At 44.2% G+C, this 17429-nt stretch overlaps 1 protein-coding gene across 1 annotated transcript in view; it reads right to left on the bottom strand.

Annotated features, from left to right (window-relative positions):
* Positions 1-5005: 5005 nt before the first annotated feature.
* The window catches only part of DLG5 (discs large MAGUK scaffold protein 5), a 125850-nt gene continuing 113426 nt past the window's right edge, over positions 5006-17429 (bottom strand). The window contains exons 28-32 of the mRNA XM_054572497.1: positions 10753-10896; positions 10389-10516; positions 9029-9138; positions 8179-8288; positions 5006-6707 (exon numbers count right to left, since the gene is read on the bottom strand). Of these exons, the coding sequence (XP_054428472.1) occupies positions 6604-6707; positions 8179-8288; positions 9029-9138; positions 10389-10516; positions 10753-10896 (596 nt within the window). The 3' untranslated portion in view covers positions 5006-6603. The remainder of the gene's footprint in view (positions 6708-8178; positions 8289-9028; positions 9139-10388; positions 10517-10752; positions 10897-17429) is intronic.

Raw genomic sequence — 17429 nt, 5'->3', positions numbered from 1 at the left:
TGAAGAAGCTGATGGGGATATAGCTGTGCAGCTCTGATTGGATGGGGAAAGCCTCAGTCCTATTGTTTGAAATAGGATTTCAGGAACTCCTTTGTTAAGGACTGACTCAGAAGGCAAGAACAGTGCAGGCAGGCAGTTCAGTGCAGAAACATGCTTTCAGCGCCAGTTTCTTGGTGGAGTGTAGTTTGCACGAGAGGCTCCTGTGCAGAAATGACTGCTAGGCTGTTTTTTAAAAATTTGAGCCCTGTTAGCCACCAGGAACCCTTCTTAGCAGGTATCTTCTTTCTCGGGGTCCACAAATGATGAAGACAAGATAAACAGGACTGCTCCGTATTTGGCCTGTGGGAGGTAACTCTCCTAGCAGACGGAAAATGTCAGTTTAACCTCTGTGACGATGAAAATGGAACAGCTCTGATTAAGGCCTTGCAATGCCAGGAAGAGGAACGTGCAGTTACTCTGCTAGACCACAGTGCTGATCCAAATGTAATGGACATCGATGGCATCACTGCCCTCCACTGTGCTGCTGTTGGTCAGAATACAGCTGTAGCAGCAAAGCTGCTTTTATACAAAGCGAATACTGAAGCAAGAAGCAAGGATGATCCCACACCACTTATACTTGCTGTAAGTGAAAACAAACAGCAAATGGTGGAATTTTTAGAAAATAGAGATGCAAATATACATGCAGTTGACAAGATGAAAAAGAATAGCCCCCATGCTTGCTGTAAATGATGAATCCACAAATATAGTCAGGCTTCTTCTTCAGCAAGATATTGATGTCTTGTTCTCAAGATAACTATGGATGGACCTCAGAAAAATATGCTTTTCTTAGTGGCTTTTCTTTTAACCAACTAATTTCTGTATATAGAGGAGATCTAAAGTCTCCTCAGAGCAGCAATCTAGGGACTTGCATGAATGAGCAAAGCATATCTTCTTTAAGACTCATGCAAAAGAACATAAGAATCTAGCAGAAGTTTTACTCACCTATGAGACTTTGGATGTCCGAGACATTCAAACTGTTTTTAGGGGAAGAAATTGGAACTGAAACGCTAACTCTTGAAACAGATACATTACTGCTTTTACTGCAAGAATGTAAATAGCATTACTGCAGTCTTCTTTTGCAACACTTTTCTCCCATTCTTGATTTGGAATTACTCAATGGTGTTAAACCCTTTGTCAACCTTTTGTCACATTTATCTAATTTTGGTTATTCTCATGATGACACCTATTGTAAAACAGCAAGCCATAGTAAATATGTTTTAAAAAATAAAGATCAGGATTGAAAACGTTTGAGAAATGTCAATTGGTTAAGCTGGAAATAACGATTTTACAGTTGGTTACTCTAACTAGAAGTGAATAAAAGTGTACATTTAGCTCCTTGGAAGTACTTTTACTTAGCAAAGTTAAATTGTTGATTATCTTTATTTCTAGATAGTGCCATTTATCTTTGATACAGAAACGATGCTATTTGGCTGTTGGTAAACCATATTTCTACATATATCAGTGAAAACTTCACCAAAATATAGTTAATGTGCTGGATTGTCTGTCTATAAAATAGTTTCTTAAAAAATCTTAAGTGTAAAGAATTGTAAATGTATAAATACAATCAGAATTTAAATGGTTATAAACTTTTAAAAGTGAAGCTTGCATTTTCATGGCCTTTTTAAAAACATTGTCATTCTGACTAATGAGATTTATTTCAGAGCAGCATTTTTTTGTTAACAAGTAACATCAAATTCTGAATTAATTATATAATTATGCTTGGTATTGAAAGTAAAATTAAACCCAAAACTCAGTCCTCTTCAAAGTGAACTTTTGAATTACCCTGAGTCAGAAATGAAAAATTGTGTTTGCTTTTTGTTCAGACTTTGTGAATATAAACTTGTTACAGGATTTACAGATGAACTTATTTAATTCAAAAAAATTTCAGAGTACATAATATTGGGTTTAACACCTAAATTGTATTCTTGAAGTGATTTTATTAAAATTACCTATAGTTTTCTCTAAAAAAAAAACAACAAAAAGCCAAAATGACCTTGGCCCAGACTGTGATTTCTACTAGGCTTGTCTTGACACGAGCTCTCCAGGTTACAGGTAAGCATGAAAAGAGAAAGCCGCAGCCCAAGCCACTGACCCTTTTACTTCTGCCAGACAGTGAGGCCCCCGTCTGCGGAGAGTGCCACCACCTGAACTGACTGTGCTGACCCACTGGTTCCAGGATCCTTCAGGTCCCTGCTCTCGGACCTCCTCAGAGGGGCTCTTGGAACTTCTTAGGGAAGCTGAGGTTCACTCTGACCAACAGAACACACTCCCTTTTCTGGCCAACTTCATCTAACAGTGGCAATGTAGTTCTTTCCCCACACAGCTAAATTTGTTCTTGATGCCCAGTGTTTTCAAAACTAAACACTATATTGTTTCAAGATATCTCCGGTGGGGGTAAAAACAGGAAAGCAAAGAAATGATTAAACAAATCAGGCCCTGGCCAGGTAGCTCAGTTGGTTCAAAGTGTTGACCTGATACGTCAAGGTTGTGGGTGGGATCTCTGGTCAGAACACACATAAGAATCAAATGCATAAATAAGTGGAAGAACAAATTGGTGTTTCTCTCTCCACTCCCCTACTTCCTCTCCTCTCCGCTCTCTATAAATAAATAAAGAAAATTAAAAGAAAATTAAATTACTTTAGTAGAAAATGTGGCGAATTCATCTGGGTTGGGCCTAAGGTGGCTTCTAAGGTAGTGGTAGTGTTCTGCTCCTTCAAGACAATACACCATCCATTTTATTATTCTTTGGACCATACCTTTATATATGTTCATTTGAACACATGACACATTTCACAGTTGAAAAAAACATATAAAGTTATAATAAATAGCAAGAATTGAAGTTGAACCATCAAGAGATCAGGGACTACATTCTGGAAGGTATGAAAGAGCATGGGCTGAAACAAGAAGACCCAGGAAGCTCACATGCTGGAACACTAGTAGAAGGGAGCTATAAAGAAGGCCACCTGCCCAAGGCTCAGACTTGGAGCCCTATCCGCTATGAGAGGACCATCATTCCAATGCCAGCCAAGCTTCCCAATGTGCGTTATGCTTGCTCTGTGCCCCACCCTGTGTGTGATTCCTTAGTTGGCATCCATGACCCAGGTGACCCTCTGCCCTGTCAACCTAATGCAGGCGGCTGCTCAACTTCCTAGCACCAAACTGCTGTTGGCCAACCACTCTGCTCAGCCTCAAGCTTTGTCTCAGAGCCACAGGCCCGAGGCTTTGGGCCAGCACTTGGCTCCTAATCCAGACTCCTTCAGTTTCTGCTTCTAAGAATTAGGTGTCAAGCTCTCCTCCAGCCTCCTGAAAAGTCCCAGGTGTCAAGGCTCCCAGAGCTGGGGTTTTGCTCAGCTTCTGCAAGGCCAGGAGTGAAGCCAGCACTGATGTGGGCAGGAAGGGTCCTTACAGATCATCTAGTCTTTGCGGTCTTTGGAAGCCCCGACGCGGAGGCCAAGAGACAGCAATCTGTCCAAGGCCCCCTGGCTGGAAGTAAAAGTCAGCTCTGCCTTTCCAGAATGATCTGAGCCTGCATGAGACAGTCACCAACGTGGGCCAAAGACTCAGGTGGCAGCGCCCCCCACCCCAATCCCCACTCATCTCGGCTTGGTTCAGAGGCAAGCATGAATTCCCTTAGTGTTGCTTGGCAGTATATCCGGGGGGCTGCTCCGCAAGGCCTCAGTGCATCCAGAAAGTTTATGATCTCAGCAACTTAACTGGCCTTCCATTTTTAGAAGGTGTAGTGGATTTTTCCTTGTAATTATAAAATGAAGTTTCCCATCGAAAACTTGGAAAATACAGAAATATTTTTAAAAAATTAATCATAACGCTGCAAGTGCAAACTCTTAAGGTTTGGACAACATAACTGAGCTCTTTAAAAGAAACCATTTCCAAAACAAACGATGTCCCCCCACCCATTTACTTCATAGGTGATAAAATGGATTCAGCCGCTGCCCACTCTGAGAATAGCACTCAGTCTGGGTTGTCAAGGAGGTGTGCGTGCGCAATTCTGTGGCTGGGTGCATACGAGTAGAGGGCTGTGTCCTGTGTCCCAGCCAGATGCACAGGCCCCACACAGGCCCCACACAGCTCTCTGACTCCATGGGCTACAGGTGAGGACGAGAGCAGGCCCACAGTGGAACCTGCAGTAAATGACCAGGGAGACACCAACAGTAAGTCTGATCCCATTGGTTGGGCCACCACAAGCAGCAAGAGGCTTTTCCAGAACATTTTCCTCAAGCTTCTCCAAATAAAAGGAACAGAAAAGGAGGGCTCTCCTGGGACCCAGGCCACAGAGCATTTAATGAGGCCAGCCCTGGCCTCCTGACTACTTTCCCCATTTCCCCCACCCCCCGGAACACTGGCTTCCAGGCCCAGGCAGGCCACTCCAGGGGGTCCTGCAATGCTCAGTGGTATCACAACACAGCCCCACTGCCAGGCTGGCCCTCCTCTCCATGGGCCTGGGCAGGGCCTTTCCCCCTTGCAAGATGAGGCCCTGAGAACAATACGGGATCCTGTCCCCTTTGCTTTTCATGGCCCAACCCAAACCTGCAGAACTGAATGTGAGCATCTGAGGGCAGGGTCTGAGTCTTACACAAACCAGCTGTCTGGTTGCAGCCATGACCCACACTCTGCTGGAGTGACGGTCAGGTGGAAGGATGTGCAGACAGTCACAGGGGACGGGAGGAGAGGTCCGAGAGAGGCTGATGCAGCAGGTCAAAGGGGCTTCTGATTGTCACCAGAGCTGGAAAGAACCTCACCCATCAGCCAGTTCCAGTTATATGCCGCCGGGGAGGAAAGTCATCTTGAATTTAGGAATAAAGGAAAGCCGAGGGAGCGGGAAAAGATGGGAAACAAGTGACATACAGGAATCTTTATCACAACAAGTTACAGAAATTGACCTTTATTTATTGTACTAAAGTCTGTTTAACTTTTGATACAAAGTAAGGTTTCAGTACAGAAAATCCCAGTCTGTCAGAACAGTACCTGTGCACACTGTACCATCATAGTCCCACTGCCTGCAGCTCAGAGCAAGAGCCAGAGCGCATGCGAGTAAGACCTCGAGACAGCCTACAGTTTGTCTTAGTTGTCTGAGCTAGAAAACTTGTACCTGTAAAACAAAGGGCAGCATTGAGGACTGAAACGTGTCTCTTTTTGAACAACTGTGCAAGAAAATATATCCCTTTTTAAAAAATGTCAGTACAGCTAAACTACAATCTAGTGTCTAGAATTACAAAGAATAAAATGAAATCAAAGATTTCTTGCTAGTAAAATGAAATGTTAGGAACAGTATTAAAATATAGGTCCCACCCCAGTGACACATACATGGAGCCTGGTACAGTACCTATTACTAACAGGACGCACAGTTCAGGGAGGAACCACATCAAATCTTCAGCCAGAGACATCCAGCATCAGAAGTGCAAAAAAAAAAAAAAAAACAAAAAAAAAAACAAACAAAAAAAAACAACAACAACAAAAACCCAAACAAATCCCGAACGAAGACATCCTCATGGAGTACTTCTTGTTCATGTCGTGAGTGCTGTAGCCAAGACTAAAAGATCCCACTCTTTTTAGATTTTTGAAAATGACAACACTAATCATCAGGCTTCCCCGATGACTCTCAATTCAAAGCTTCAAACATTTTTCACATCCAAAAAAGCTGCTGTGTCTGCCCCACTCTACAGAGCTTAAGAAGTACCCTGCCAACACTGCACTGATAAGGGCTGTCACTATTTACAGAATCAAAAGAGGACCCAAAGGCATGCATCAGCTTAACATCCTGCCCAGAATTAGTTGTCATCCTGAACCCAAGAGGCTGCGATGGACCAGACAGAATGCTGAAATGGTAAACACAGATGGAGAAGAAATGAGAGGGCGTGGAAGGCAGGAGGGAAAGTCTGAGAGACAAGTTTGTAAGACTGCCAATGTCGGCTTCCCTGCCGCTGGCGAGTCGGCCCCACAAAGGCACTGTTCTGCCACTGCAGATGGCTCGGCATCTGCAGTCGCAATGTCCTTCCAGAAGAGATGACACTGAGGAGCAGAAAGTTTTTCAGAGCTCTGGTCCCACCAACAGGAACCTTCCAAAGCAAAGCAGCCCCAATGAGGTTCCAGAGTTGTTTTTGCTGAAAACAGGAACGAAACCAAAACCAAGCAACACGGGATCAACAGAGGGGCAGGGGCTGGGCACCGACAACATGGGCCATTCAAGTAAACATCAACAACCAAATACTTAGAAAAGGCTTGTAAACTTGTGATATGAAAGGGTCTCTTTGCAGCATTTCTGATCAGCTGGCTAAAGAAAGGTTGGTGTTGAACCTCTCTAAAGTCTTTTGTGTTTTTGTTTTGTCTTAAAGCACACGTGTGAGAGGAGGACAGGCTGCTGGGCTGGGCCTGGATCCCATTCGTCTGTGGCCCTCTGTCTCAAGGGAGGCGCTTCTGGAGTCCTCGTTCATGGATCCTTCCCCTTCGTGCTTATATACAGACAGACTCTATTTTTAATCACTAAGGAGCTGAGCCAGGTATTGACACTGGCAGACAAGCCACAGTCATTTCCAGCGCAGCATTCTCCTACAGCGGACAGGCTGGAATCCACAGGACTTTATTTTGTTCTTGATTGACCAATGCCAAGATCTGAGTGCAAATGCTTGACAGGGCTCCTCCCTGGACGACCCCTGCAAAAGAGTCCCAAACACACACATTGAACTCAGAGGAAGACCCCAGGTTTGAGGCAATCAAATACACCCTTTACTCTTCCTGTTTCCCTGCCTGTTTTGAGCCAGTGCCTCATTTCTGTCCCACTCTCTTCCATCAGCAGGAAATTGGGGAAGAAAAAAAAAAAATGAAGAATTAAACACAAATCCCTTTGGCTTTTTTTTCTGTCTCCCTGGCCCACTGTTCAGTAGGATGTTGAAAATGTGGGCTTAAATGAAAGCTGGTGCCAAATTTTGTCAGGCTTCCCCAGCCCCTATAGGGCAGTAACCAGGATTTAACCACTGGTGTGACATGCCAGTATGCCTAGTCTTGCCATGGGGAGGCCTGTGCATTGGAAAGCTGTTTGGGGGTGTGTTATGATGGTCTAACCGGCAGGAGAATTCTACAGGAAACAGGTGGGTCAGCAGCTGGACAGCCCATGGACCACAGATGATTCCCAGCAAAGAAAATGGCGTGCTTCCATGTATGGCCCAGCCCTTGAAGGAGGCTTTCAACATCTCAAGTCCTACAGACACAAGACCAAGGCGCTCAGTGTGCTCCACGCAACAGCGCCAGCAGACAAAACGCATCCCAGCTGCTTGCCACGAGGTACGTGTATGGGAATGGCTGGGAGTGTTTACAAATTGCTATAGAAATGTGACAGAGTAATGGTATGCCTGCTGAACAAACAAAAAGGCAAAGCTTGTATTTTATAAGTTTTGGAGTTTTCAATGTTCATTTCTCTGGTGACTAAAATATTGATCTGTGATGGACTGGAAATTAAAACACATACACACATAGACAGACAGAAGCACCAAGGTTGGTTTTGAGAGCAACTGTTGCACAAGAAGTACCAATCTAGATCACAACACCCTCTACACGTTAATTAAAATGACTGTCTCCACCTCTCTGTGACCACAATGTTATTAACCCCCCTACAAAGTGGTTAATGTTTATGGAACAGGCTGAAAGCCACAGAGTCAAAGGACAGCCCAGAAATGGAGCCATGCTTGTTTTGGTTTGCATCCTTACCAGAGATGGTAAAAAGGCACCTTTTGTTCACCAAACCTCATGGCACAACTGACCTGCCCTGGAGGGTGCGGGGGACAAGAGTCACAGCCACCACCACTGTGCTGCTGCCTCGGAACACTGAGGCTATTTTACAGGGCGGTTAGACAGACCTGCGACTGCACATGCAAAAGACTCTGGGTGGACAACGCCAGCCAGACCATGACCCGAGGCCAAATGAGCAAACTTTGTACCTTTCAACCTATAACATTTCTGGCATTGCCCTGTGCCTACAATCAGAACACCTGTAATGCCAGTGCTTACTCAGCATCTGCAGGCATCCAGAGAGCATGGGCTGTTACCACTTCTAAGAAGAATGTCTTTGGGACACCTGATTCCATCCCCGCTGCCTGCTGCTCCTCTCCGAGCCAGGTGCACACCTACCTGTGAAGTACCTACTGTACTCCTGTTCAATCTTCTGAGCCGTCTCAAACTGCTCCTTGGAATGCCTCTGAGTCACCTTGTCCTTCAGGTACAAGGGATCTCTCTGCTCCCTGTAGGGACATTCAGGGAACCAAGCTAAGTCTCTTGCTTCCCCGAGGCCCTTCTCTCCCTCCCTGTGTCGAGAGTAACAGGGATTTCCATTGCCTCAGGGACCCCGTGTGCTCCCCTCATAAAGCACAGCAGTAGTTTGAAGACTCATGAGGAGCTCTGGGCCGAGGTGGGAGGTGGGCACCCCAGTGCATGCACATAGCAAGCAGACACCCCAGTGCTCCCAAGAACATGTACTGGAATCTTGGAAGCATGAAAAGGCAAAATAGAGGGAAGCCTCGATGAGCTGTTAGCCCAGCCATTAGTGAAACTGAGAGTCAGTGAGAGCAAAGTCATCCAAGTCACAAGCCTGCTCGGGGCAGCGCTAGACCTAACCCAGGCCACAAAGTTCCTGTGTCCTTGCAAGCACCAAGCTGAGAGGCAGGAATGGGAAAGGGCGGGGGCGGGGGGATGGAGAGAACTTTGCAGACAAAGCCGGACATGCTCAGAACTGTGCCAACACCCAAACGGCAGAAGGATGGTAGGGAGGGACAGGCTGAGCTAGGCTAACACAGCCTGACTCTCAATGTGAGACAGTGGCTTGAGGTGGAAGGGTCGTTCCCACATGTGCTGCCTGTTTCAAAGCCAATAGGTCCATTTCATTCTCTCCCGCAACCCAACCCCCCACCCTTGCCACCCCGGCTGTTTGAGCCAGCAGCCCCAGCCAGGCCCCAGGTTGACCCCCAAGGAGCCAGCCACCTACTTAATGTGCTTGGCGCTCTTGTAGTGAATGAAGATGACGATGGGGTAGATGTGCATGTGGTGTAGCCGCTCGATGGCGTGGGGAGCGATGTCCAGCAGACAGTGCCGGTTCTGAGGGGAAATGGTGGAGAGTGAGAGCCAGGGCCAAGCCTGGGGGACCAGGCCTGGGGGACCAGGCCTCGGAAACACGGGAGCCCTTCTGGGGACACCATCTACCTTTCTCCGCTACCACCGGGTCCCACCTCTCACCTCACACTACTCTACCTGACTCCATAAATAAAAACAAAGTTCTACCCATGAACAAGGAAGCAAGACCTTCTTTTATTAAGACCACACACGACAAACAGTGGGGAAAGTTTACCCTGTAAATTCTCTCCCCACAAACTGTCAGCTCTGATGGGGTCAAGACTCAGCCAGAGCTGAGTGGAGTTTGAATGGCCAACTGCAAACTTCCTTTCCTGCCTTTGCCCGAATATGGGGAACTTCATAAAGCACTACCCCAGCCCATCTTCAGAAGCCTCACTTTTGCCAGACCAAATGAAAACTCGAGAACCTCCCCAGTGCCTATGAGGATGTGAGGAAGGGCGAATCTGTCTTTGCAGGGCTGTGACAAAATGTACTCTGGGGTCCTCTGAGCCCTCAGGAAGAGTGTGAGCCAAAGGAAGACCACGGGCACCATGTCTGTGGCTCTCCCTAGTCTCCCATTGCTCCAGGGAGAGGCCCAACCACCAGCAGGCTAACTTCCTGGGCACCACTGACTGGAGCTCATGCTCCCCAACTACACTCACAGCTCCTTCATTTAAGGGGAGGAGAGCAGAGCCCAATGGACAACCGAGAAGGATGGAGCCAAGAAGTGCCCATACCCTCAAGGGCAGCCTTTCCAACACGCCTTGTGGATGTCCCCACTTCTCCTCATGTTACCTGGCAAATAGACTCCATAACGTTTGAGGGCCTAAAGACGCACAGCGACAGCTCTTGGCCCTCTCAGGGGCAGGGGCCCTGAGAGAAGCCTTGTGCCTTGTCCCCAGAATAAGGTACACAGAAAGCTCTGCGCACAAGCTCAGCAGATACAGCTGGGACCCTGCTGTACAATTCCCTGGGAGAGGCCCTTCTTAGAGTTCAAAGCTCTCATCAGAGGGGTAGAGGAGACCCGCACACATGGACTCCTCCCCTCCTCTTTGTGAAAGTGGAAGCACACAGAAGCACTGGGGGCAAGTCCCAAACAGCTTCACCAAGACTAAAGGACACAGGGGAGCTCAGTGATGGTCTGAGAGCTGCACGGGGCAGGGGACAAAGGCACAGGGTAGTCCAAGTCCAATGCTCAGACAGGCACCGAACCCTCTGCCTGAAGCAACAGGTACCTTTTCTGTGATCTCCTTTATGGAAGCCACTGTGGTCACATCAAAATGGCCACTCCTCCGCTTGTAGTCCACAAACAGGCAGTCTTTGACACCTCGCTCGATGGCCTGCTGGGAGGCCTTCATCACTTCTGCAAAGCACAGACACAGGAATTAGGACACCCCAGCACTCGGCATGTTCTGGGGAAGAACACTGTGCAGAAGTGCCATCAGGAACCCCAGTCCCACTGTCCTGTCTTCCAGAGAAAGAACCAGATGCTACTCACTTAGCTACTCACTTGACCCAAGTTAGGAGGGCTCTGAAACACCGCGGGATCCGGCCCCCAGAGACAGTGGACATGGACACAGCACAGAGGGGCCCTCTTACCAAGGGGGCATCTGCAGAACTTGCCGGGCGCCTCGTTCACCAGCATTTCCTTCACCACGTCCAATAAAGGCCCCAGAATCAGGACGGGCCTCAGGGAGGTGCAGTCTACTTTCTGGACCCGCTGATAGGCAAGGCTCACCGCATCTGAGGGAGAGAGAGGGGCAGTGTCATGGGAACCCACTTGGAATAAGGGAGCGACAGTGGCTAGGGACACACCGCTCCCCTGGCCTTTTATACTCCGGGCAGGCCCGCCCCCTTCACTCCACAAATCCAGAGCCAGGAGGAATGACCCACTCACCCCAGTTTGCCTGGGAGTTGCCCAGTTTTAGCACTGAGAGTCCCACATCCTGGGCATCACTCTGGAATGATTTCAAACTTCCTTATGCTGAAACGTCCTTCTGTCTTATGCCTGCTCACACTACCCCCAGTACCAACTCTCTGCTCCCTAGAGAGGTGACCCCTCAGAGCTCAGCAGGTATGGCCTCCCCTACAGATTGGTGGTCACGTGACCCAGACCTGCCCAGTACAATGCACAGAGGTGAAAGTCCCACTTCCTTGGCCCCCTCCCCATGGGCCAAAACGAACAGAACCAGGTGCTGTGAGCCAGCTCTCACCCTGAGGATGAGGACAACCCTCAGGAAATGGCAGAGCACAAGACAAGGGACTTGGGTTCCTGGATAACCCCCAGAACAGGGTTGTCTCCCTGGGACCACCCACCAGCTCAGACATGTACATGGCAGAGAAATCAGCTCCCTATCATGCCTCAGACACTGTTGTTTGGTCTCAAACACAGCAGTCAAATGAATATCCTGATACACACAGAATAATTCAGTCCTTGCAGGAGGTCATGGCCTAAGAACCAGCACACAAATACTTGCAGGCACCTCCCAGCATCAGTCACAGTGTTGGCTTCTCAGAAACACTTTTAAAAGTATATAAAGCACAGTCTTTGCCATTACTAAGCTCATACTCTAACTAGTGTCATAACACAGCACCATGTGAAAAGATAGCCGCACAAGAGCTGCCCAACAACTCCAGGCAACAGAACAAGCGATCCCAGGGATGGGAAGGGATTAAACAAACACTGTGTTGGATCAGACGATAAAGAGACGAGGAAGGCCCAGGAGGGAGGTGGGATGGGAGCAGTTCCTCAGGCAGAGTATGGCGGGACAGTGGGAGACAGCAATGGGCAGGGGCAGAGCTGAGGTTGGGGGGAGTCTAAGAGGGGTTTGTGAGGAAGGGTCAAGGAGAGGTTCAGCCTGGAACGTGTGGACCCAGCTGTACAGCAACGTGTGACTAGGAGACGAGGAAAGAGGAGTCAGAAGCGTGGCTTAAGTGAACACAGCACAGTACGATATGCAGCCTCAGTTCCATAAAGTCTGAGCTCGTGGGCAGAATTGTGGGGACGTGAGCCATGTCTCCTCATCCCTCACTGTACCCATGCATGTGGTTTTTAGGACTAATGATTATTCATGCACATCTAGATGGCTTTCAGTACAGTACTTTTCAACCTGGTGACCTGACCTGCTGCCAGCAAGGCCGGGGAGGGCTGGGTGGCCACATTCACTGCCCAGGAATGCCTGTGCATTCTAACTAAGGGGTCCAAGGATGCCTGAGACCAAGAACTTTCTCCAGGAGGGATGAACACATCCCTTTTCAGAAACTAAAATACAAGAGACAAAGCCAAACATGCTCTCTGACACCTCTTCTCTGGGACTGGTCCCCACCACTTCCTCAGAAGCAAGCATGATTAAAAGCTGGCAGTACACCCTTCCAAATGTTTGTTATTCTTACATGTTGGTAATTTATATGCTCAAAAACACCAGAAAATTTGTGTGTGTGTGTATGTATTCAACAAAAATGGCACCCCCTGGACCCGCTCATAGGCACTCTGCAACTCCCTTTCTTACTCGCTGTTGTTTCTGGAATGCATCTGTGTTGATTCACATTGACCCCCTTTATTCCTCTGAACATTCTGCTCACGGATACATCACATCTATGTATGCATTTCCCTGTTTATAAAAGTTAAGTCACTATTCCTTCAATTGACTTGAACAAGGATCAAGTGACGACTACTAACATTCCACATGGCAAGTAACCAATTTAGAAGACTCCTATTCCTCCCTGGATAATCAGCCTCATCAGAAGTCCTCATAATTACAGAACCAGAGGTCTGGAGAGCATCTCACTAGTCACTGAATCCAACCAGAATTAGAAGCCCAGAGGAAATATAAAACTCCCCGGTCACGGCAAATATACAGACAAACAGAGAACCTGTAGCGATGCAAAAATCATTCTTAAATCTAGTACAGATATTAAAAACCAAGGCTTAAAAGTAATTATAAATCTATACTAATGAATGCACAGTATAAAAAGAGGTAATCGGTATCAATAACATAAAGTAGGTGGGGCAGAGATGTAAAGCAGTTTTTATACAAGATTGAAATCAAGTTATTATCAGTTTAAAATGAATTGCTGTAACTTTGATGTTTTTATAGAACTGCAATGGTAACCACAAAGAAAATATTTATAAAATATACATGAAGGGAACTGAGATGCAAACTAAAACATACTACAAAAAAATTAATGAAAACACAAAAAAGCAGCAAATAAGGAAAAGATGAACAGAAAGCTCCAAGACATACAGAAAACAACAAAATGGCAAGAGTAAGTCCTTCCATCAGTAATTAGTTTAAATGTAAATGGATTAAATGCTCTAATTAAAAGAAATAAATTGACTGAAAGGATTAAAAGACAAGACCCAACTGTGTTTTGTCTACAAAAGATCCACTATAGATCAAAGAATATACATAGGCTAAAAGTAAAAAGATAGAAAAAAGGCATTTCCTGCAAATTAGAACCTAAAGACAGCAGCTGGGGCCGGGGGGTGGGGAGCATAGTTAGAGCAAACAAAATAGACCTTAAGATTAAAACTATCACCAGAGTCCAAGGAGGACATTACATAATGATAAAAGAGTCAATTCTCCAGAAAGATAAAACAATTTTAAGTATATATGCACTTGATATTAGCGCCCCCAAATATGGGAAGCAAATATTCACAAAACTACAGGTGTGGCTGTGAACAGATGGGTATCAAACTGGTAATAACATCAATTATAAACAATCATTGGCCACAAGACCACCATGAGGTATGGCCCTGCCCTGTACTGCATTCTTTGTCCCTTTGTCTTGTCAATCACTAGTATCTGAGTTACACTATAAAAAAAGGACTGTCTCTATTAATGGAGAATGACCTGCATAGATTGCTGGGTTATCTGTCTGCTCTGATCCTACATTCTGGTAAATAAATTACACTATAATAAATTCTACTATAGTCTATGGAGTTACCTGCATCATCCTTTAGTCTTAAGAAACCTTCTAGTTATGGTATCCATTATACCTTTGCCCCACCATCAAAACAGAACCAAAGGGAGAAATAGCAACACAGTAATAGGAACTTCAGTACCCTACTCTCACTTATGAATAGAGCCAGACAGCAGGTCATTAAGGAAGCAGAGCTCTTGAACAACACGTACACCAAATGGACTTAACAGACATATACAAAACACTTTACCCAAGAACAGAATACACATTCTTTTCAAGTGCATATAGAACATTCTCCCAGATAGATCACGTTAGGTCACAAAACAAGTAAACAAATTTAAGAATGAAATCATAAAAAGTACCTTCTCTGACCACAGTGAGATGAAACTAGAAATCAACAGCAGAAACAAAATTTGCAAACATGGAAATTAAACAATTCTCTCTTTAACAACCAATGGCTTAAAGAAAAAAATCACAAGGAAACTTAAAAAACATCTGGAGACAAATGAAACTGAAAACAAAGCATATATACCCAAAATTTTGCAGCAAAAGCAGTACTAAGAGAGAAAGTTTATAGCAATAAATGCTAACATTGAAAAAGAAGATCTCAAATCAACAAACTAACTTTATACCCTTTAAGGAGCCAGGAAAAGAACCCACTAAACCCAAAGTTAGCTGAAAGAATGAAATAATGAAGAGCAGAGATAAATTAAATAGAGAATAGAGAAACAATTAGAAAAAAAAATCAATGAAACCAAGAGTTAACTCTTTGGAAAGATCAACAAAACTGACAAACTCATAGCTAGACAAATGAAGAAAAAGAAGACATAAATAACTAAAATTAAAAATAAAAGCGGGGACATTACAACAGATTTCAAATAATTAAAAAAGATTAAAAGAAGCTATTATACTATGAGGAATTATATGTCAACAAACTGAATAACCTAGAAATCATGAAAAATTCCTAAAAACATACACCCTATCAAGGCTGAATCATGAATAAATAAAATACCTGAACAAACTTGTAACAAGATAGGAATGGTAATCAAAAAACTTCCCAACAAAGAAAAGCCCAGTTCCAGATGGTTTTATCACAGAATTCTACCAAACATTTAAGGAAGAATTAACACCAATCTCTTCAAACTTTTCCAAAGAACTGAAGAGGAAGGAAAACTTCCAAACTCATTCTATGTGTTTACTCTGATTACTCTGAGAGCTAAAAGAGACAAAGACACAAGAAAAGGAAACCGCAGACCAATATCCCAGATGAAATTGATGCAAAAACCCCAACAAAATACTAGCAAACTTAATTCAATGGTATATTAAAAGGATTATACACCATGACCACATGGGACTTACACCTGGAATGCAAGGATGGTTCAATACACAAAACCTATCAATGTAATACAACACATTAACATAATGAAAGACAAAACCCACATTATCATCTCAATTGATGCAAAAAAATCTGTCAAAATTCCATACCCTTTTACAACAAAAAACATTCAACAAACTAGGAATATAAGGAAACTACCTCAATATAATAAAAACCACGTATGAAAAACCCACAGCAAACAGTATAGTCAATGGCATGAGACTGAGAGCTTTCCTTCTAAGAAAAGGAACAAGGTAGGGATGCTCACTATCACCACTAAGATTTCCAACATAGTACTGGAAATCTTAGCCAAAGCAATAGATAAGAAAAAGAAATAAAGGACATCCAAATTAGAAACCAAGAAATAAAATTATCTGTTTGCAGAGGATATGATCTTTTATGTTGAACACCATAAAGAGTGCATTATAAAACTGTTAAAACTAATAAAAATTTGCTAAAAGTTTCAGTATAAAAAATCAACATACAAAAATCAGTTGCATTTCTGTAAGTAACAATGCTCAATCTGAAAAAGAAATTAAGAAAACAATCCTATTTACTATAGCATTAAAAACCAAAATATTTAGGAATAAACCTAACTAATGAAGTGAAAGACCTGTACTAAAAACTACAAAATGTTGCAAAAAGAAATCAAAGAAGATACAAATAAATGGGAAGAGATTTTATGCTTTTGGTGTGGAAGATTCAATATTGTTAAACTGTTCATACTACCCAAATCAATCTACAGATTCATGCAATCCCTATCAAAATCCCTATTTTTTTTCAGAAATATTATAAAAAACCCAAAAATTTATATGGATTCTCAAGGGACCCTTAATAATCAAAACAATCTTAAAAAGAACAAAGCTGAAGGTCTCATACTTCCTGATTTCAAAACATACTACAGTTGACCTTTGAATAACACTGAGGTTAGGGGTGCTAACCCCTCCCCCCACAGACACACAATTAAAAATCCACATGTAACTTTGACTCACCCAAAACTTAACTACAGTTGTCCCTCAGTCTCTGTGGGGGATTGTCTCTAAGACCCCCTACAGATACCAAAATCTACATATGTTCAAGTGCCATATATAAAATGGCACTGAATATTCCAACTGCAGATTGAAAATACTCTCTTTGATCCATGGTTGGTTGAACCCATGGATACGAAACCTGGGTATATGGAGGGCCAACTCTATGTTTATGAAGAAAATCTGCATGTAAGTGGACCCATACAGTTCAAAACTGTAATTTCTAAGGGTCCACTGTACAAAGCAACAGTAATCAAAGACAGTGAGATAATGGCATAAAAACATATATATGGATCAATGGAAGAGCATAAAGAACCCAGAAATAAACTCTTGCATATCTGGCCAAGTGAGTTTTGCTAAGGGTGCCAAGACCACACCAATGGGGAAATGAAGACTCTGGTATCTACATGCAAAAGAATAAAACTGTACCTTTATCATACACCATATACAAAAATTAACCCCAAATGGATTAAATACCTAAATGGAAGAAAACATAGAGGAAAAGCTTTATGACATTGCTATGGGCAATGATTTCTTGGATATGACACCAAAAGCACAAGCAACAAAATAAAATAGATAAATGAGACTACATCAAATTTAAAACCTTTTTTGTGTGTTAAACAATCAACAGAATGAAAAAACAATCTATTAAAATAGGAGAAAATATCTGCATACATATCTAATAGGGGTTAATATCCAAAATTTGCAAGACACTTCTAGAACTCAACAACAAAAAGACAAATAACTCAATTAAAAATGGGTGAAGGAGCCCTGGTTGGTCTGGCTCAGTGGACAGAGCGCTGGCTTGCCAACCAAAGGGTCTCCGGTTGATTCTGAGTCAGGGCACATACCTGGGTTGCAGGCCAGGTCCCCAGTGCAGGGCGCACTGGAGGCAACCACACATTGATATTTCTCTCCCTCTCTTTCTCCCTCCTTTCCCCTCTGTCTAA

This window comes from Pteronotus mesoamericanus, unplaced genomic scaffold (genome assembly GCF_021234165.1).
Source record: "Pteronotus mesoamericanus isolate MK-2021 breed Mesoamerican mustached bat unplaced genomic scaffold, CSHL_Meso_final contig_24, whole genome shotgun sequence".
In the NCBI taxonomy this organism is placed as follows: Eukaryota; Metazoa; Chordata; class Mammalia; order Chiroptera; family Mormoopidae; genus Pteronotus; species Pteronotus mesoamericanus.
The sequence above is the reverse complement of the archived record's forward strand: the minus strand, read 5'-3'. Positions and strand labels throughout refer to the sequence as shown.